The 21,958-nt window shown below is 41.0% G+C and overlaps 1 protein-coding gene across 1 annotated transcript; it reads left to right on the top strand.

Annotated features, from left to right (window-relative positions):
* Nucleotides 1–262: 262 nt before the first annotated feature.
* Nucleotides 263–20,249, top strand: LOC128372579 (cadherin-1-like). Its single transcript, XM_053332675.1, has 24 exons — nt 263–296; nt 417–484; nt 2,091–2,205; nt 2,523–2,611; nt 3,001–3,228; nt 3,475–3,615; nt 3,958–4,113; nt 4,428–4,572; nt 4,802–4,971; nt 5,161–5,286; nt 5,504–5,644; nt 7,326–7,481; nt 7,796–7,940; nt 8,496–8,668; nt 9,098–9,226; nt 9,711–9,896; nt 10,022–10,266; nt 10,765–10,907; nt 11,180–11,271; nt 11,427–11,559; nt 15,029–15,247; nt 15,993–16,123; nt 19,302–19,451; nt 19,605–20,249. Exons 1-24 carry the CDS (start codon nt 263–265, stop codon nt 19,818–19,820), a joined length of 3,531 nt encoding a protein of 1,176 aa, XP_053188650.1. The 3' UTR covers nt 19,821–20,249.
* The last annotated feature ends 1,709 nt before the right edge of the window (nt 20,250–21,958 follow it).

Genomic DNA, 21,958 nt, shown 5'->3' with positions numbered 1-21,958 from the left:
CTTCTCCAACATCTAGGGCTACCTCCTCCATGGTGCCCACTTTGACGCTGTGACTCCACGACAACCGGGAGACAACTATCATGGTGTGTGATATGCCAACAGGCCAGACAAAGCCTGGCCCTGCAAACTCACAGAAACCCCACCTAAAACCTAAATAAACCCAACAAAACACACCACCAATAGTAACCACAACTACACCAACAAGTGCATTAAAGAAAAAAGATAGAAAAACTCAATCACAACAGCTCTCGCACCGCTGAACATGGTGAAGAGTTGGGGAGGATTAGTCATTGTCAGTAAGAGGAAATGACAAAGAAAGTTGTGTAATGCAGCTGTCTAAGCTCAGATATAGCTCATTGTTGGGTAATAAGAACAACTGTGTGTATACTGACTTGTATCTGCTGTGTTTCTTGCAGCTCTGTCTCTTCAGGTGTGTCAGCTCGTGTGCCCATATACAGAAGACGTGAGCGGAACCTGCACAACTGTGAGCTGACATCACATGCCAAGCTAATTCCTGCAGAGACTCGTCCAACTGAAGTCACTCACTTACTGAAACTACCTACAAGAGAGCAGACAGATTCATTTTCATTGCGTTTTTCTTTTCCTTTACCTATAATTGCGAGGAGTTTTCAAAAAGGATTCATTCAGATGGGGAGAGCTCAGTTTGCAGTTTTGGGGATTTTGATCATCATTTTTCAGGTGAGACTTCCTGCTGTGGTTTCTTTACCTTATCCTTGCACATTTTTTCATTTCCATTTCTTTCCATTCTCCTGTACATTTAAAAGCCAGTAAATCATATTGTTGTCTTACTTATCTCTGACAGAACACTATGTGAGTGTTTTTATGATTCTTCTGCAATTTCTGAAGAAATGGCTCTCTACCAGTGGCAGCTGGTGACAAAAAGTATTGGGGGGGTCGGTGTCAAACAAACCATAGCACCACTTCATACCTCAACAAAAAAAGAAACAAAAGAAAGGAAAACCAATCTGAAAACAACACAACACACAGTAATGTTGCCTGAACACGGGCCACTACTTGAACATACATTTTGTCCTCCTTTCCTTCTGGCCAACAAACTTCTCAATAACAGCATAGCCAGTGTGTTCAGCCTCTCCTGGGTCTTGGTGTTTCTGAGAAAAGTTTGATTTATTTTCAAGGTTGAGAAGCACCTCTCAGCTTCTACTGTGCTCATGGGTGTAGTGATCATGAGAGTAGGAGAGTGACAGCTTATGAAAAGACTTCTTCAAGATTGTTCTCCATAAACAACTGGAATGGGTCCACAGGACCACGACAGGCGAACTCAATCAATCAGTCAATCTGTATTTATATAGCGCCAAATAACAACAAAAGTCATCTCAGGTCTAAACCGTACTCTTTCACTTAAAAAGACCTAACATTTCAGTGGCAAGGAAGAACTCCCTTTTAAAAGGAAGAAACCTCAGTCAGACCAGAGTGGACCAAAGTGGGCAGCTAACTGAAGACAGAACCGTTTAAGGTCGAGTCAGATGGCCGTCTTCAGTTAGCTTCCATTGAGCACAGGGTAGACTATGTTGCTCAATGCATGTTCAGGAAATGCCACCTTGTACTGTTGATGCTTGTGCCCCCAGCAGCAAGGTGGCACTAACAAGGTGGTTTGTGTACACACACACATATATATATACATATATATATATGTGTGTGTGTGTGTGTATATATGTATGTATACATGTATATGTATATGTATATGTATATGTCTATGTATATATATATATACATATATATATACATATATATGGGGTTTTTTTCTGTTGTTGACTTTTGAACTGTTGGTCTATGAAAACAAGACAACTGGAGAGTGATTTTCATAATGTATTGGCATTTCAAAGACTAATTCTATATTGGAAAAATAATGTCCAATTCATGGACATGTTCGTTAGTTGCAACCCCAGATAGACTCAATGAACTGTATGACCACAAGTTTCATATCAATTGAAATGCCATTAAAATTTCTCCTGTAAATTTAAACAGGAAACGCTTTCTCTTAGGTTACTATGCTTTTTCATATAGCTGGTCTTATGATTTATTAAAAGCCTTTGTTCTTCTTCTCCTAGACTTTGACTTTAGTGTCTGCTGAGGATCCAAAATGTCAACCTGGATTCCAGTCAGAGTTGTTGAGTTTCACAGTGACCAGGAAGCACCTAAGAGGGGGCACGAGGCTGGGCAAAGGTAAGAGCTATCCACAAACTCATTGTCTAATGCACAAAGATCTGAAGAAAATTTTGGTAATGACTGGTGATTCCTGATAGATATAACTGCTAAGCCTTTCTTTAAAGTACTCCTCTGGCTTTCTACAAGATTAGCTGTTCACATGTACTTTTGTGTAAACTTGACAGTAGATTATAGGTCTGTGCAGGAGGGTGAGACAAGGCTGTATTTTCTGAGTCAACATAAACACATCTACATATACACAGTTATGTACTGAAGAATTCATTTCTTCATTACTTCATTTATAATAGATAACCATTTCTTCTTTCCATTCCCAGTGGGCTTCACTGACTGCACAGACCGCGCAAGATTTCTTTTCACCAGTGATGACAGCCGCTTCATGGTACACACAGACGGCACACTGATGGTGAGTAGAACTGAAATGTACATTTTTAGCAGCAATTTAGCCAGATGTGCAGTAACAGATCACAGCTAAACGATTTAAGATGGATTATGTGTAGGTGATGCAATGTGGCAGCAGTAGTTCTGTTGAAAGAGACACATACATGTGTAAGCTATGTTTTCTTTGATTTTCCTGAACCCACCAGAAATGTTGAGAGAATTAGCTGTGTAGCAACAGTTGATATAGCTACTGTATGATCACTGCTCAGTTGCTTCTCTACACATACAACTACAGTTGTCACAGAAGAATAGCAGTTCAGTTTGCACGAGTTTGATTTGTGTTATGTAGAGTTTTCTTGAATCTAAATCTGTTATCAACATGGTGGTCTTTGCTGATACATTTTTCCCCTTTAGGTGAAGAGACAGGTTGTTCTACATGATGGACACACAGAATTCTTCATCCACTCCTGGGACTCACAAGGTCGCAAGATGACAGTTCCTGTCATGGTAGTGCATCACGGGCATCACCATGGGAATCACCATGGCAACCATCACCAAAATGAAGAGCATCAACATGGAGACCACAAACACCACAACCATCAGCAACACCATTCTGAAGTAGACTCTGCAAAAACCACAGAGGTAGGATGAGAGACATTATTGAGGGGACATGAAGGAAACTTCTAAATAAAACTGTTTCAACAAACAAAACATTTACTGGGAAATAAAGCTTTGCACATCCACATATTAATCTAATCATTTACCAAAGGCCTGAAATATAGTAGACTGACCTCATGAGAGGCAGTTTACCACTGAAAAGACTTGTTTTAGTCGTGTCTAAATGAACAATTTGACGGTAACAGAGTAAAAATGTGTTTTTCCCCCCAGAGTGAAGCTGATCCAGCGCTGCCTGTTCTGCATTTCCCCAAGTCTAGTGAAGGGCTGAGGAGGAGGAAGAGAGAATGGGTTATTCCTGACATCAATGTTCCTGAGAATGAGAGAGGACCATACCCCCTAAAAGTATCTCAGGTAAGAGGAACTACAGACTCTCGTGACTGACAATTTGATACTGAACTGCATTTACAATATTTGATTCTGATAAAGTTGTCTGACAGTTTCCACAGCTGTCATTGATGTCTGATTTTTATTTTATTTTTTAAAAAGTGTTCCTATTTACTGCATGTTGAAAGCCCTTTCTGTTTTCCTGTGTGCATCTCTCCCTACTCATCCCTAAAGAAGCCATGCAAACAATTATTAATTAAAACCTGATACCATGATATATCAAGATAATAAGTTTGTTTCCTTAGAACAACAAAGCCAAATACTCATCAGTGGTTTAATTTTCTTTTTCTTTTTTCTTAAATACTCCAGATCCGATCCAATGAAGATAAAATAAAGAAGATCTATTACAGCATTACTGGTCCAGGAGCTGATCAGGAGCCTGTCAACCTTTTCACCATGGACAGACTCACTGGTATTCTGTACGTCACACAGCCACTGGACAGAGAGAAGCAGGCCAAGTACATGGTAAGCATGCTCTCAGTTTAATACATACACTTTGTTCACTGTTCAGGATCATACATCAAATTGTGAAAAAACTCACATTCTCATTTTCTTCTCAGAAACAATGATTACCACCTTTTTTCAGTTGAAATGTAAAAATATACATTTTAGTGGGTTCACTTCTACAATCTAATAACATCTAATAGAACAGCCCTGAAATCAAAGTCAAATGTGTACTTTGATGCCATGGCAGCTCTAGTGATAAGGAATGAAAGTAACTGCATTGCCTGTTCTGACATGTACTGTACTATAATACAAACATGTTTGTCTTTGTGCAGTTTCAGGCACATGCTGTGGCAGAGGGTGCAGGAAATGCTGAGGAGCCCATGGAAATTATCGTGAATGTAATTGACCAGAATGACAACAAGCCGATATTTGCAAAGGACACCTACTTGGGAGAAGTTGCTGAGAACTCACCAACAGGTACTGTTCATAGATTGAATTAAAGCTTGACTAAAATGTTTCATATTCACTTAAACATGGGACAAGACTTTAAGGATGACTATAGCAATCTGGTCAATGCTTTTTAACAAATGTAACTGTATCTCTCAGGTCATTATGCTGATCTGGCAGTTTGTTTTCTGTCTGCACAATGCATGATGGTAGTTAGCTCTTGATTACTGATCACTGATTCATATTTCCCTCTCTCCAGGTTTTGAGGTGATTCAGGTTGTAGCCACAGATCTGGACCAGCCAGACCATGACAACTCAGATATCCGCTACCGTATTATGAGCCAGAACCCAGAGTTGCCCAGCGATGTGTTTGTCATCAACCCAGTGACTGGAGCCATCAGCCTCAATGCTGCTGGGCTAGACAGAGAGGTGTGTCTTTTTTTTCTTCTTTCAATTCCACTTGACTTAGGTTGCTTTTACACTCCTGTTTGATTTGGTCCCATTAGGCCACTGTAAATGCTTTCATACAAGCTTTTACTATATGTTTAGAAAAGTGCTCTAGAAATAAATATTATTACTATTATTCATGTTTAAAGTCATATGTGTCTCTTCTACCAGCAATACCCAAAGTTCACTCTGGAGGTAGAGGCAGCTGACATGAAAGGAGAAGGGTTGAGTGCAGGAGCAACAGTAATCCTCACTGTCACAGATAGAATAGACAATACTCCAGACAGTCAGCCCTCGGTAAGTACACAATACTTATATTACTTCTGGAAATGTGTTAACCCCTCCCCCAAAGAGTAGTGTCCAATCACAGCTCAGGAACCATAACTTGGCACAGCATGTCTTTCAAGCTTTGGAAGGCCTATTATCAGATGATTCACTTTTTTGGGTGATTTAACTTCTTTAAAAGGTTGAACAGTTTGACTGTAACAGAGTACAAATGTGTTTTTCTCCCCAGAGTGAAGCTGATCCAGCGCTGCCTGTTCTGCATTTCCCCAAGTCTAGTGAAGGACTGAGGAGGAGGAAGAGAGAATGGGTTATTCCTGAGATCAGTTTTTCTGAGAATCAGAGAGGACCATACCCCCTAAAAGTATCTCAGGTAAGAGGAACTACAGACCCTCGTGACTGAAAATTTGATACTGGATTTGATTTAGCTTTTTTTTTCCTTTTTTTTTTTTTTTTTTACAGTTTTCCTATTTACTGCATGTTGAAAGAGCACTTTCAGTCTTCTTCTTTGCATCTCTCCTTACTCATCCCTAAAGAAGCCATGCTCGCAATTATTAATTAAAACCTGATACCTTATGCATCTGAACAGCAGAAAAACAAGTACAGCATGGAGGCTCTTGAACAATAAGGCAAATGTGGAACAGATAAGGAAGGACATAAAGAGGTTTGTAGAAGAGAATGATACTGGGGATGTAGACCCGGCAATACTGTGGTATGCTCTGAAGGCAGTGATCTGTGGAAAGTTGATTGGCCTGACAATGTCACAAAAAAGGCCTGATTAGCTGTGTATAAACAAAAAGTAGAAAAACTGAAAGAATTGTAGAAAAAAACACTAAAACACAGGGGTCACACAGCATTACAACAAATGAAGGAAAAAAGCCAAGATATAGATGAGATTCTTCAGGAAGGGCAAGATTTGTAAAGTAGACCTATTATGAATTAGGCCCAAAGGCAACTAGACACCTGGCCAGACGACTGCGTAAAACAACAGACCTCTAGTGTAATTAATACAAATTAGAGACCCACATACAAATCAATTACTACATGAGCCGAGGCATCAAATAATACAATTATGTCACAATTTACAGTTACGGAGTTAAAAGCTGCAATCAGTAGGCAGAAGACTCATAAATCATCAGGCAGTTTCCATCTGAGTGGTATAAGGCCTTTAGGGAGGAACTAACACCTTTTAGTTTTATCCTGTTTTAACCAGACCCTTAAATAGGGCAGGGCACCCCCATCATGGAAGGAAGCAATAATTACTATATTACCTATGGAAAGCAAAGTCGAAGAGCAATGTAAACGTTTTAGGCCAGTTTCACTTATAAATGTGGACTACAAGTTATTTACATCAATGAAGACCAAACTGGATTCATCAGAGGGTATCAATAATAGGATGACATTGGAAGAACACTCTATATTAGTCCCGTTTCCATTAAGGAAGTAAAATTTAGGAGGCGGGAACTGTACAGGAATGTCCTTTCACTCGTTCCTCTCAGCCGTTGTGTCTCCATTGCAGAGTAGGACCTTGATAGGACCCATCAGACTCTGGGGATGACAAAATCATTTTGCAACAGTTTCGATTGTCGCGCAAATACTTATTTTGGTTCTTTCTGTTGCCTCACATCCCGCTTTGAATATACCCAATCAGCACCGAGTCAACCTCAAGCCCCACCCAGCAATTTTTTGGGGCCGCACGGAGTACATACCCCCTGTAGAGAGGTACAAGGCAGAATGAAGACCTGCAAAGACATGGTGTTCATATAAGGAGATCAGAGCATATCATTGATCTTGAGATAAGTGACTTGAGATAATCTGTTCTGTATGTCATAAGTTTGAATGCAGCATCTAACATAATTAAAGTACCTCACTGCTTTTCCATTGTCTCTTTACAATACTGTAACTATTGTGTTCACTGAGAATTATTTACCTTCTCCTGTAACCTTTTTTTTTTTATCAACGTATTAACTTTATTTTCTTGAAACAACAAAGCCAAATACTAATCAGTGGTTTAATTTTCTTTTTCTTTTTTTTTTTTTTTTTAAATACTCCAGATCCGATCCAATGAAGATAAAATAAAGAAGATCTATTACAGCATTACTGGTCCAGGAGCTGATCAGGAGCCTGTCAACCTTTTCACCATGGACAGACTCACTGGTATTCTGTACGTCACACAGCCACTGGACAGAGAGAAGCAGGCCAAGTACATGGTAAGCATGCTCTCAGTTTAATACATACACTTTGTTCACTGTTCAGGATCATACATCAAATTGTGAAAAAACTCACATTCTCATTTTCTTCTCAGAAACAATGATTACCACCTTTTTTCAGTTGAAATGTAAAAATATACATTTTAGTGGGTTCACTTCTACAATCTAATAACATCTAATAGAACAGCCCTGAAATCAAAGTCAAATGTGTACTTTGATGCCATGGCAGCTCTAGTGATAAGGAATGAAAGTAACTGCATTGCCTGTTCTGACATGTACTGTACTATAATACAAACATGTTTGTCTTTGTGCAGTTTCAGGCACATGCTGTGGCAGAGGGTGCAGGAAATGCTGAGGAGCCCATGGAAATTATCGTGAATGTAATTGACCAGAATGACAACAAGCCGATATTTGCAAAGGACACCTACTTGGGAGAAGTTGCTGAGGCCTCACCAATAGGTACGGTCATTGGATTCAGTCTGTGTTTTTAGCAAATATAACTGTATCTAATGAGTTGGCAGGGGCTGCTGGAGTGTAAACGTGCCCAAATCCAATACAGGGCACGACAGGACAGATAATCAAACATTTGAATAGAGCACACACATCCAATAAGACTCCTCTAAAGCAAAAGCCCCTTCATCTCACTAAATATGGAAGTCTGTGTTGATGACTATATGATGCACCAGTTTGTAAAATCAAAAACAACTTTGGACGCTACTCAGGTCAATATGCTGATCTGGCAGTTTGTTTTCTGTCTGTACAATGCATGATGGTAGTCAGCTCTTGATTACTGATCACTGATTGTATATTATTCTTTACTATATAGGGCATAATATTCTCACACAACCTTCAGATATCACTACAAAATGGCAACATTACCTAACTGACTGACACACATGCACACCACACAGTTTTATTGTGTAAATCACCTCTTGAATGAAGGGCACTTAAAACTTTGAAAACTTAATTTAAAGATAAGTGCTTAATTTCTACTTCATAATTCCCTCTCTCCAGGTACAGATGTGATTACGGTCACAGCCACAGATCTGGACCAGCCAGACCATGACAACTCGGACATCCGCTACCGTATTATGGACCAGGACCCAAAGTTGCCCAGCTACCCTCTGTTTATCATCAACGCAGTCACCGGAGCCATCAGAGTCAATGCTGGTGGTCTAGACAGAGAGGTGTGTCTTTTAAAAAAAACAAAAAAAACCTGACTTAGGTTGCTTTCACACGTAACTGTTGGAATGGTTTGTGTTTCAAGCAAAGGCTCCTGTTTGATCTGATCCCATTATGCCAGTGTTCATGCAATATTTGATGCAGATAGCTGCTTTCTATGTCTTCAAATCAAAGCAAAGGTGGTGTTAATACAACTAATTGGTACTGTACAGACCTAAATTGAGATGATGTCACCTGTCATCCCTGTTAAGTCATAGATGTCACTGGCTAAACATTTGTACATCAGGCCTGGTAAAGATTTAAGGTCTCAGATTGAAGCTTGTTTGGAAATTTCACATCATTCAAAACCTTTACTCAAATGTCACATACAACTGTAAATTGTAAGAAAGTTTTACTGTTTTAATGTTTAAACTCATATGTGTCTCTTCCAACAGAAATACCCAAAGTACACTCTGGAGGTACAAGCAGCTGACATGAAGGGAGAGGGACTGAGTACAACAACGAAAGTAATCCTCACTGTGACAGATAGTAATGACAACGCTCCAGTCTTCACTCAGCCCTCTGTAAGTACATAATACTCATGACTGGAAATTGACTGCGAAACCCTAAATGGTAGTGTCCAATCACAGCTTAGAAACCATCACTAGGCACAACAGGTCTGTTGAGCTCTGGAGTTTTCAACATAGTGAGTTATTGGCTTCAGTAAACATCTAGGTGGACCAGGTTAGGTTTAAAAAGCTGTTCAACATTGGTATTTTCACTGGATGGGAGCAAGGCTGGATTAGTATCCCCAAGGCACTGACGCTCATGGACTGATCCCTTTTTCATTTTACTTGATAGTACAGTTGGATCTTGGTCCTAATCTAAATATGTTTGCAGTTATTTTATTTTATTTTCATATTTTAGTCTTAAAGTAGGTGGACTATATTAAACTGTAGAGGGAAGTAATGATCTGAGCTGCACAATGAGACAGATCCTAAAAATGAACTTGATAGTTACTAACAACATTTATTCTAATCCTCTGTTTCATCCCTGGCATTCTCACAGTATGAGGGAACAGTTGCAGAAAATAAAGTGGGTGCTGTGGTCCTTACCATGTCAGTAACAGATGGTGATGAGCCACATTCCCCAGCCTGGAACGCCAAGTTCAAGATTGTCGATGGTGATCCTGGACAAATTTTCAGTGTGAACACAGGAGTTAACAAACATGAAGGAATCCTCACCACCATAAAGGTAGGAAGAAAAACAACATTATGAAAATGAATTTTAAAGGTTTAGACTGAACTTGGATGTTAGCTGTACAGCAGGAATGAGTTGTGATGCATTGTGTTGCTGTGCTTTTCCCTCCATCCAACCAGGGTGCTGACTTTGAGAGGTCCGGCAAACACACTCTGATGATTGCAGTGGAGAATGAGGTTCCTTTTGCTGTTCCACTCCCTACTGCCACCGCCACTGTAGTGGTGACTGTGGAAGATGTCAATGAAGCTCCGTTCTTTGATCCAGTGGAGAAGCTTGTGTCTAAACCAGAGAACCTTGCCATCGACAGTGAAGTGGTGCGCTACACTGCTAATGATCCAGACATTGCACGCAAACAGACAGTCTCGTAAGATCAAACTCCTTACTTTGAACCTCAGACTACTTTCTGTTTGGAGCTTTTTGAACATGCTGGTGTACATCATCTTAAATAGGTTAAAATAATAGAAACTGCAGACAGGATTTTCTTCATCTTAAATAATGTCATGCAACAGTTGGTAAACCTTTAGACCTTTTGTGTGACTTACTGTAAGACAACATTAAAATTAAGCTTTGTCTATGGCTTCCTAATAGATTTCTGGCCATCTTGAGCATTTGGTCAAAGAAAACAGTAAAATCTGAAATGCCTTTAGCTTAAACAGCCCTCATGTCCAAGCAAAACAAAAGGACACATGCAGTATATTGTAGATATCATATGTAAAATAATGTAATGTTATTTAATGTATATTGTACATTATGTATATTATTTAAACAATCTGCTCTGTTTCTGCCTCATTTTGAACCGTGGTAGTTGTAATCTACTTGGTAGCATAACATTTATATCTGTATTTATTTGTTTTATGTCCAGGTATAAGATAGTTAGTGACCCAGCGGGCTGGTTGACTGTGAACAAAGACACGGGCGTGATTACAGTGAAGAACGCCATGGACAGAGAGTCTCACTTTGTAAAGGACAACAAATACACAGCACTCATTGGTGCATATGACAATGGTAGGTGGGAGGCAAGACTGCTGACTGTTGCTTATCTTTAAGTGAGAAATGAAACACACAAACACAATTTGTTTTTGATGGTGGTGGCTAGTTTCAAGACTGAAACTGTTCTGAAGAGATTTCTGCCAAAGTACCAAAATATTAGCTTGACATCCTTGGCTTAGAAAAATGTTGTAAAGGAAGACGTTGTCTAAATATGGACTTTATTTCATGATTTAAATATTCCCAAAATGTAATGTATTTTCCCCTCCATGTGTGTTTTCCCTCCACAGATGAAGTCCCAGCCACAGGAACTGGTACTCTGATCATCCAGCTTGAAGATGTTAATGACAACGCACCCTCCATTGTAGAACGTGAATTCACTGTAAGTGTCCTTTCCCAAATGCTGAACAGTTGTCATGTTTTTGTTTTGAGTTTGTGGTTCAACACTGTGTGATTAATGTGACTTTAATCTATTCTGATATTCAAGATGTGATGAAATGAAAGATCAAAATGTTGAATCTGACTTTGTTTTCTCAGGTGTGTAACAAGGACGGCGCTCCTCAGTTGCTGTCAGTGACAGATAAAGACGGACCGGGCTTCACTGCTCCATACAGAGTCTCTCTACATGGCATGACTAAGTCTCACTGGACTGCTAGGATGAATGACTCCAGTATGTAAAGAGAAGCCAGTTACAGGAGAAATGCCTAGTTTATTCCTGATAGTTTATTTTAAACTTATCAAAAAGTCAGCTAAAAAAGCAATTAAAGCTACACCCACCCATTGGTTATATAATACATCTAGTGATATGCTTAGGCACATCATCAGTGATAGTACCTGGAGTCATAGGGTGTTTTAGTTCTTTCACTGACCTTCTGCATCTGATCCTCCCATGGCACTGTCAGCTCCAGCATGACCACCTGCTTTGATGCGCTAAGAATGGTTTCCATGATGTTCTCTGGGAATTATAGTTGCCTTCCCAGGCCCTCAGTTGACAGTCATTTGCTGTTCCAAGGAGGCCTACTTGGGCTTTCGGCTTGGTGTTGGGATGTTCACCTGCTCTCCCAAAAGTGATATTGCACTGTGATGGTCTGTGGCACTTGGCTTGGTCGATGGTGCTGCTGATGGCCTCAGCTTTAACCTTCAGCACTTCTTCATGTCGCCAGCAAAATCGACCTTCCCCAAGTGCTGATTTGATCCATTTCTTGTGCCACTCTGCTCTCCAGAGAGTTATGAGCTTCTTCCTTACGATGCAGCGGAGTTCTGCCAGCCCGTTCTTCTCCTTTTTACTAACAACGTTGAACTGTTTCTTCAAAAGGCAAAATTCAGGTCTAAGCTGTGTGATCCTTTCAGCCATGCGTTTTTTGGTGTGCTGGCCTTTGGTACTGCTCTTCCTCTCCACTGTACCAAACCTCTCTGTTGCAAGGACGATGATCATGGTTGTCATTTTTAGAGCCTCCTGTCTGTCCCTCCCCTCATGACTGCTTCCAGGATGCAGTTCACCACGTCATCAAATCGGCACCACTCATTAATTTTGCTGGCTGGACGCCACTTAACCCACTGATGTTGTACCATGCATGGTGCTGCCTTGGAGGTTCCGGGCACTGTGCCTGGCTCCTCCTGCATCTCACCAGGGTTGCTCCCTGTGAATTGTTGCTCTTGCACCATACCTTTCATTCATTCAGACCACGTGTATTTTTGTATGTCTTGCCACATACACATACAATGCTCGTCGTCGTTTGTCTGAATGCATGAGACGTTGCCTGTTTGGGATGCTCATTCTTTGGGCGCTCTTGGGCTCCCCTGGCAGTATGTTTCCTTAGGACCTTTTGTAGCTTACTTTGGATTTTTCCTCACAGAAGATGCAGGTTGGGTTGCTGGCCCTTCTTGCCCTAGATGCCGTCTTTACGAACTGTCATCTGTCTCTCCAGCTGTCACCACTCTCTTCATGGTAGTCATCCAGTCTCTTCCTGGAAGTCACTGGCTCAGCCAGATTAACATGGTTGTATAATAAATCTAGTGATGCACTTGGGCACATTATCAGGGATACTGCTTAGTGATCTTCTGGGATGGCTGGTAATTTAATGAGATGAGCGACTGATCTCTGGTACACTTTATCCTTCACCTGAATGTTAGCTGATCGAATACGGCCATCCGCACTGATGTGGACATCCTTCACCTTGCCGACTGGCCAAAGGGCTCTTGGTAGGTGATGATCAACGATCATGACCACAGTGCCAGGTGTGATGTTCTCAATGTCACTCTGCCACTTCTGGCGGGGCTGCAACGTAGGGAGATACCTCTTGATAAAGTGACTCCAAAACTGATCTGCAAGTACCTGGCTATGCCTCCATCTCCGTCTGCTTAGTACTTCAGACGCTGGGTAGATGACTTGAGGTAATGAGGCGTCCGGCCGCCCCATCAAAAGGTAGTTCGGGGTGACAGGGTCCGGGTCGGCAACATCTGAGGAAACATAGCCCAGTGGCTTAGCATTCAAGATATCCTCTACTTCGATCAGCACGGTCCTCAGTACTTCTTCGGTGAGTGTTTGGGAACCAACTGTGACTTTGAGAGCAGTTTTAACTGAACGCACCTCACGTTCCCAGGCTCCACCGAAATGGCTCTTGCACCATACCTTTCATTCATTCAGACCACGCGTATTTTTGTATGTCTTGCATTGTTTGTCTGAATGCATGAGACGTTGCCTGTTTGGGATGCTCATTCTTTGGGCGCTCTTGGGCTCCCCTGGCAGTATGTTTCCGTAGTCATCCAGTCTCTTCCTGGAAGTCACTGGCTCAGCCAGATTAACATGGTTGTATAATAAATCTAGTGATGCACTTGGGCACATTATCAGTGATAGTACCTGGGGTCATAGGGTGTTTAAGTATTAAGTATGATTATCAAATAGTTTTCCTCAAATTGACAATTCACTGTTCAGATGTATAAGTGTAATGTTTATGATGTGTTTTTGCTTTGAATTGAGAATATCAGGTTTGTGCTTTCTTCCAACCTGTGCACCACACAAAGTTTATATAGGCCAAGGTGGCCCATATTTGGCAAAAGGCAGTGATAAAAAGTGTATTTTTGTGGAAATTGTAGCTGAGACTAAGTGGTTCAGGTGTGGTAGCCGTCGCCAAGGGGTGTTGATCAGACACAGAGGAGGCGGAACTTCCTTTACCATTTATTAGACGAATGTGTGTGGTCTACAGGAAATAAACATATGAAAAATCCAGAGGCAATTAGGTTACACCTTAAATGTAATCCTGAAATAAGACAGCAAATTCGAGGTAAGTAATGGTCTGCATATACTCTATTAAAGCAAAGACCAACAGAAACAATATTATAAAATAATGAACGAACTGGCCTTCAGTCTCCTTCATTTGGTACATCACATCTTTAACTGAAAAACATGCCTTATGGTCTCATAAACTCCAGGTGGCACTCTCTAAAGTTTCACATTCCAAATTATGCATTAATCACACAATAGCACTACACTGGATGCATGAACTGTCACCAAAATAACGCTACACGTTATGCATCAATTATCTGCACTCAATAACACCAAAGTATTATTATTACTCTTTCCTGCTTACATACATAAAGTTACAGAATAATTATGCCAGAAGTATAAGTTACAGAAATAAAGGAAATGCTATAAACATCCGTACTAAGCATTTCTTGGTAATATGGGTTAGCTGTGAAACTTAGCTAAACACGGGCTGTAACAACTTAACGAGCTGCCTCTACATGTAGCGAAAATAATTACAAACTAAACTTAAATGCAGGTAAACTTGCACTTACTTTTTTACATTCACGCACACAGAAAGTCCAAAGAAAATAAACTGATTCATAACTGGTACTATTAACTTCTAAACTCTCATTTTCTCCAAAACTCTTCTCTTCTCCTCCTGGGCCTTTACACTGTTTTCGTCTGCTGCAGAACTAGTCAGCTCTGATTGGCTGCTGCCACTCAACGAGCAGCTGAGAGGAAAGGGAGGGGAGGGGGGATATGCTCATGATCGCTGCATGATCTCAAGTCCGCATCTCAGAGTCTCTTGAACAGAAATGTTACTGGAACAAAGCAAAATGATCAACTAATAAAGTCAGGGTTTGTAATAAGTACATGTTCCTCTTTTTTGCAGAAACAGGCATCATCCTGAATATGGCTACTGAACTGCCCAGAGGAGTGTACACTGTGATCCTAAAGGTTGCAGACAACCAGGGCATGGAGCAGGACAGCAACTTGACGGCCACAGTGTGCAACTGCAAAGGTCATCAGATAAACTGCAGTCAAGTGGATGAGGCAGGTTTGAAACTGCCAGTGATCCTGGGAATACTTGGAGGTGCCCTGTTGCTGCTCTGTGAGTCTGAATTATGATTTTAAAAATAGAAAATGCTCATCATAATGTGAGTGGAGAAGGAAAGCCAAATAAAGCCATGAAGCTTTGCATCACAACAATGATTGGAATCCTGTATCATATTTCTTTGGAAGTTCAATGGAAGCCGATGAAAAACCAAACCTAAAACTGTGCATTTATAATGCTATCAACTCCAGTAAGTGATAATTAGGCAATACTGAGGTATGACTGTTTAAAAAGGCAAGGCTGGTGAAATAGTGCATTAGTTGGGAACTGTTTTCAGTGACGGATGAATCCACATTGTGGGATTGTATGTGAGGCTGAGTCATAATAAACTACAGTGTGTTTTCATGGTAATGGAGGAACAAGTTAAGAATGAGTTGAGTTTGAGAATAGTGGAGCTCTGTAGAACAATGGAAGAAGATATATCAGGCTTTGGTACACACACAATACTTGGGTCTTTCTTAACAATAAGAAAAACTAGAAATATCACCTTTCCTTTTTGAAGGACTAATTCTATAATGACCACATTAAACTCTCGTACTGACAGACCCGACTCAACATGGCTTTTCTTTCTCAGCTGTGAAGGAAATGGGTGAATCAGTATCAATCAGTCAATCAAACTTTGTGTATAGCACTTTTCATACATCACGATGCAAAACAAAGTGCTTTTACATAGTCAAGTCAAGCTTTACTAGTCATAGTTATGTGGGTGTGTAGTATTAAGCTTTGTACTCTGTGTCTCCAGTGCTGCTGCTGCTGCTGCTGATGTTTGCAAGACGGGGCAAAGGAGAGCAGAAGGTTCCTCTACTGCAGGACGATGATATCAGAGACAACATCTACTACTATGATGAAGAGGGAGGTGGAGAGGACGATCAGGTAAATGAAGACAGAGGGTTGTTGTAGAGCAGTGACACCTCTGTTGAGACATTTGAGTCAGGGTAGCACTGGCTGGGGCAGAGATATGTCACCCTCTATCACTGTGAATTTGTATCTTGGCCATTTTTAATGACAAAATGAGCCCTGTCAAAGTAGTTTTGTATATCATATTGCTGAATTAGTATGATCAATGCATTGTAAGCAACATGTTGGCAGTATTTATTGTTAAGGTTAGTTGAGCTAGAGCTCATCTTAAAGTCAACTATGTATCTTCAAAGTACTTAAAACTGTTAAAATAAACTTGGTAAAATATTTCCCTCTGAAATGTAGAGTAACACAAAATAGAAATATTAGTACAGGTAGAGTGAATGGAAATAGTTGCTTTCCAAGATCTATTGTGTAGGATTAGATGTTATTATCTCTTAAGCTTGATTTATACTTCTGCGTCACGCCGACAGCGTAGCTACGTGTAGCCCTCTGTGTCGACGTGGACCTCTACGCCGTAGCCTGACATGCACCTCCAAAAAATCCTAACTACGCGCCACGGCAACGAGGACCGCAAGGGCTGTGATTGGTCCGCTTTCCGTTTTTTTTTTCTTCCTGCAACACCGCTATTATTATTAATGATGTACAAAAGGTATTTGTTTTCTGTTATTAGCGCACATAGCTCAATGCTACATGCTACTGTGACCGAAAGATAAACAAGGATACAGATGACTCCTCTAAAACCACACATACATACAGTCATACCCCCTAGCGGCATGGCGGTGAATTGCAGAGCAACGCGTTCCCTCGACGCAGAACTTTGAAAAGTCAACGACGTCGTTCTTGCTCACCAGGATGTGTTTTAGTGTTGCTGGAGTTGGACAGAGGGAGCAGACAAAATTAACACGATTCATTGCATTGGATGTTAATTCAATTATTGAATAGTACCTGTGATGGGTTTCTAATGCCACACAGTTCAGAACTTGTGGATCACATAGATCGTAATTACAATGTGACAAAGCTGTGTCAGTCTGCAGAATAACTGAAGTCTTACTGACATCTTTTATACACTTCTATATGCTCATTCAAAATGTCTACTTATTTGATCAGGTATTCAACCACAATTACACATAGCAGGGTCCCTGTCAGGCAACAGGTGCACACTGTTCAGATGACATTCCCATTAGATCATCTTTCATACATGCATATCATCGTTATTATATTGATATTTACGACACTACACTAGTGTAACCCATGTAGACATCTCTCTGCCGTTACTCTGCGATGTGTTGTGCGAATTATTTAATGAACATCATTGTGACTTCTCGGCCTGGATCCTCAACACTGCGTCCCTGTCGCCGTAAGCACTCATCAGCGATGTCAATAGCATTGTTCAGCCTGATCCAGTATTCCATAACCCAGTGTTTCCCACAGATCTGAAGGCAATGTGTGGTGGTAGGGTTAGGGTTAGGGTTAAGAAAAGGAAATGCAGCTTAACGAATACGATGCGTATTTTTTAATTAGCGTTAAAAAAAAAATTAATAACGAAACGCAATATGTGGCGGCCGGTGTTGAATCTGTGGCGCACCGCCACGAATTAGTCTATGTGTGGGAAACACTGCATAACCCCTTCGTGTTGCAGTGGCCTAGTGTTGTAGAAGTCAGCCATCGGCATGGAGGAGTATGTCAGTTCACTGTAATGCTGCTTTAGAATGTCAAATATCAGTCCTGGGGTCTGAATGTGGTTAAGTGAAAGGTTGTTGCAAAGTGTAACCCTCACTACATCTTTAGCTTTGCCCATTAATTTAGACAGTATTTCCTGCGACTGCTGCTCTGTTGGAGTGTTTCTCTTTTCAAAATACATATTCATCAAATCAACCCACTCTCGAACAGAACACTTATCACTGCTGTCACCCCTGAAAACTGGTGGTTCTTTAACGTCAGACTGCATGACTAGTTTTACACCAGATAGGTTCAGCCCAGAATGGCCCTGCTCTGCCCTAGAGTTCTCTGTTAATACAGGCTCAGTAGTGCTTTTAACACTTCGCAATTGGACAGCGATGGACTGACCGATCTGATCGGCCAGCTCTGAAATGAGACCGATCTGATCGGCCAGCTCTGAAATGAGACTGCTCAAATCAGCATGGGGTGTTGTCTGTGGGGACTGAGGCTCACAAGGGGGGACCTGGATTCGGGTGGAGCTAAACCTAGGGGTCTCCAGCCTACCCACTCTAGGTGTCTGAACTCCCTCATTGAGAATCCACCCTCTCCCAAAACTTGTGGTAGAGCTAATTTCCCCTGCTGAACCTCCATTACCTCCCAAATTAGTTGCTGAATGCATGTTAACAACCCAAAATAGCAGTAGAAAAAGAAAAAAGAGAGAAAAAAAATGTAAATCAGGTATCAAAATTTCACAACAATAAGAGTCTCAGTTGTAATAATGTCAATGACAATCTCAATGTGATATTACTGTTAAATGTATCAGCGATTAATAAATGTCCCTCTCAAATGAGATGACCAGACTTTAAATGTGTGCATGAGCTTCCCTCGGTGATCAGAATGGCATCGATGCTTGATGATCCGGGTCACGGCACCAATGTAACCCATGTAGATATCTCTCTGCCGTTACTCTGCGATGTGTTGTGCGAGAATGAACCAGAGAGACGAGGTGGAGGGCTCTGACAATGTTTTACTCGGGCTGTCACAAAGCAAACATACAGGGGAAACTTGAGTGCTGTACACAAGGAGGCTGCCGACACTTCTGCAGACATGTTCCAGCAGTCTTTGACTGAAACACGCAGGCGCAGACTGAAACCTCCCCATCGGAGCCTCCCCCCCCATACGTACACACACACAGAGCTCCCCAACACAGACAGGCAGAGGAAGAATAACCCAAAACAAACCCAAAAAAATGTAGGAAATGAAATAATTAATGAATATTTTGGTGAAATTATGAAAGTAAAATATCCAACTGTTACACTAGCCTCCCAAATGGGGATCTTTATCATAGTTCTCTCAGGCTTAATCAAATGTTTGACTCCTATTGTATTTCTGATTAAAGCTGTAATCCATCGTCAAGTTATTTCCACAAACATGGATTACATTGATTGTAGAAATGCACAAACACACACCTGAATGTTTTTACCTGAGAGATGCAGTGTCTCACGTATGATCCTTCATGTGTTTTCATCAGGACTATGACCTGAGTGTTCTGCACCGTGGTCTGGACAACCGGCCCGAGGTGTTCAGGAATGACGTGGTGCCAAACTTCATGCCGGCTCATCAGTACCAGTACAAGCCCCGCCCAGCCAACCCAGATGAAATCGGCAACTTCATCGACGATGTGAGTCAAGTTAACATTCAAGATCCAATGTGAACACATTCAAATCTAACATTGTTAAATGAATCACTGCCTTGATAAATTGTTTTTGAGGGGAAAAACACATGGTTTCTCATGGTTTGATACTTGAACATATGCTGTTTGCTACTCTCTCAGAACCTGAAGGCAGCAGATAACGACCCAACAGCACCCCCCTACGACTCCCTGCTGGTGTTCGACTATGAGGGAGGCGGCTCTGACGCAGGAAGCCTGTCGTCACTGAACTCATCAAGCAGCGGAGACCAGGACTACAACTGCCTCGGCGAATGGGGACCCCGCTTTAAGAAACTGGCCGACATGTACGGAGGAGGAGAAGACGATGACATGCTGTAAACGTACCAAAGAACAAACGCAGCGGATAGGTGGATGGACGTACGGCCAAGTGAATGTTCTATTAATGTAAGCATGGACTGAGAATCCCAGGGAAACTCCCGTCAGCCCTGTGTGTGGATTATGTTTCACCGTTCAGTGCAGTCCTATCAGAAGCCAAAGGATGAATTTGTTCTTTTATAAACCCCCCCTCTGTCTGTCTGTTAGACCCCTGTTTGACTTGTAGGCTGATGACTAAAAATGCTTTCTGTTTTTCGTTCTGAAGCCATGTCATCAGTCTCAATGTTCATTTATGAATTTTGTACAGAGTTGAGATATTTTGGCCTGCATCATAGCTTACTGGGTGACGCTGGACACACGCAGACGCTTGCACTGGTAACATTGTGTAATTTTGGCAATGTGTGGTACTTTACATTTCTTGCTTGTTTTTTCTAAAGTATATTTTTTCAGGCTTTTTTGCCTTTAATGTACAGGACAGTGGAGATAGACAGGAAACAGGCAGAGAGAGGGGGAATGACACGCAGGATAAGACCGCTCGGTGTGGGATTTGAACCGGGGTCACCTGCAACGAGGACTATAGCCTCAACACATGGGGCGGGTGCGCTACCCACTGAGCTAAGCTCAACCCCTTGCTTGTTTTTTCATGTTTGTGCTCACACTTTTGTATTTCTGTTTTGAGGAATAAAATGATCAAGATAAAATGCAGGTAGCCTCTGAGGGAGTGGTCAATGAGTTATCAATAAGTGCTTTTTTTTTTTTAAAGATTTTGTTGGCATAGACGTCTTTATTTATCAGTAGATGGACAGGAAACATAGGAGAGAGAGGAGGGGTGACATGCAGCAAAGGACCTCCGATTGGGATTCAAACCGGGGTCGGCTGCATATATGGTATGCGCTCTAACCACTCGACCACCTGCGCACCCAATAAGTGCTTTTAAAGATGTTTGATAAGTATCTGTTCAGTTGTCTGTACTACATTGTAATTTCTACACCTTTGTTGTTTGGGTACTAACACTTTGTTTGGATTTTTATAAAGTTATCTTAGTACAATAATGTGTGAATGACCTTTTTATTTCACTGATTGAAAGAGTTCACCGTTTTTAATCATAGTCAAGCTCACCAGAGCTACACAAAATATAATAAGGCACTTTAAGACAGAGGTGTCTGTGCACTGCAAGATATATAAGGAAGGAAAGACCATGACAGACTGTCTGCACTGATGATCCATCACCTGCATAATGATCATGAGTCATGAAGGGATTTAATAACCAGGTTGTGTCACATATACAGAATATTATTCAAATCTGAATCATTCATAACACTCATCTAGCCACTAGTTTGCATGTTAAGGTACAAAAGTGAAAGAACAGAAGTTGGATGAAGTTTTATAAAGTTGCATTTCAAATTAAATATTACTACATTATTAAAATTGTGCCCGCCCCAATGCTTAATTTGTAAATTATTGCTCATGAGGGACTTTCAGTCGTAGCCTCACAGAGGTACCAGGAAACCCCACATGTCTGTGGGACAGAGGGCTGTGTGAACATACGGTCTAAATTTTAATAACATAGGTGCTGGAACATAGACACACTCCCCTCACTTCCACAAAAAAGTTACTTTAAATGTTTATTATTTTAAAAACATTTACACTTTGTGTACAGAATGAGTTTCCTTGAACTGTGTTTAACACAACTGACACTAATACTTAGATGCAGACTGTGTTTTTATATATATTTGACGTGACAATAATAACCTGTTAGCATTTTCATAGATATTAGCTGAGTCATGACAAATGCTGGGTAGTCAGTAGTCCTGTGTACACTCAGGTCACAGTGTGGACTATTTATCTACTGGTCTGTCAATCAGATGATATCCAGACAGTCAGAGGGAAGAGAAGAATGGATGAAGGAAGTGCTCTTGTCTTAGGGATTCATTATTTAGAGTTTATCACCATAGAGGAAAACTCCAAGGAGCACATTAAGGCAATGGGTTATATGACTTCATACTACAGTTTGCTATGATTTATGAGATGTTACACAGGACATTGAATATAGGGGTTTAATAAAAAGCATGAGAAGACTATCAAGTACCTTTTTAGTTTCCTTTTTCCCCAGCTGTATATTTGTAGCTGTGTATTTGCTA

The sequence above is a fragment of the Scomber japonicus genome, chromosome 14 (assembly GCF_027409825.1).
Source record: "Scomber japonicus isolate fScoJap1 chromosome 14, fScoJap1.pri, whole genome shotgun sequence".
Taxonomy (NCBI): domain Eukaryota; kingdom Metazoa; phylum Chordata; class Actinopteri; order Scombriformes; family Scombridae; genus Scomber; species Scomber japonicus.
Note: the sequence above shows the minus strand (reverse complement) of the source record. Positions and strands in the feature narration are given on the sequence as shown.

Bases quoted from the DNA above. Each gene is read 5' to 3' on its own strand.
- LOC128372579 (XM_053332675.1), top strand. From the start codon at position 263: ATGGTGAAGAGTTGGGGAGGATTAGTCATTGTCA. The intron at 9,227-9,710 runs GTAAGTACATAA...GCATTCTCACAG, and splicing joins CAGTCTTCACTCAGCCCTCT to TATGAGGGAACAGTTGCAGA. The intron at 19,452-19,604 runs GTGAGTCAAGTT...CTACTCTCTCAG, and splicing joins TCGGCAACTTCATCGACGAT to AACCTGAAGGCAGCAGATAA.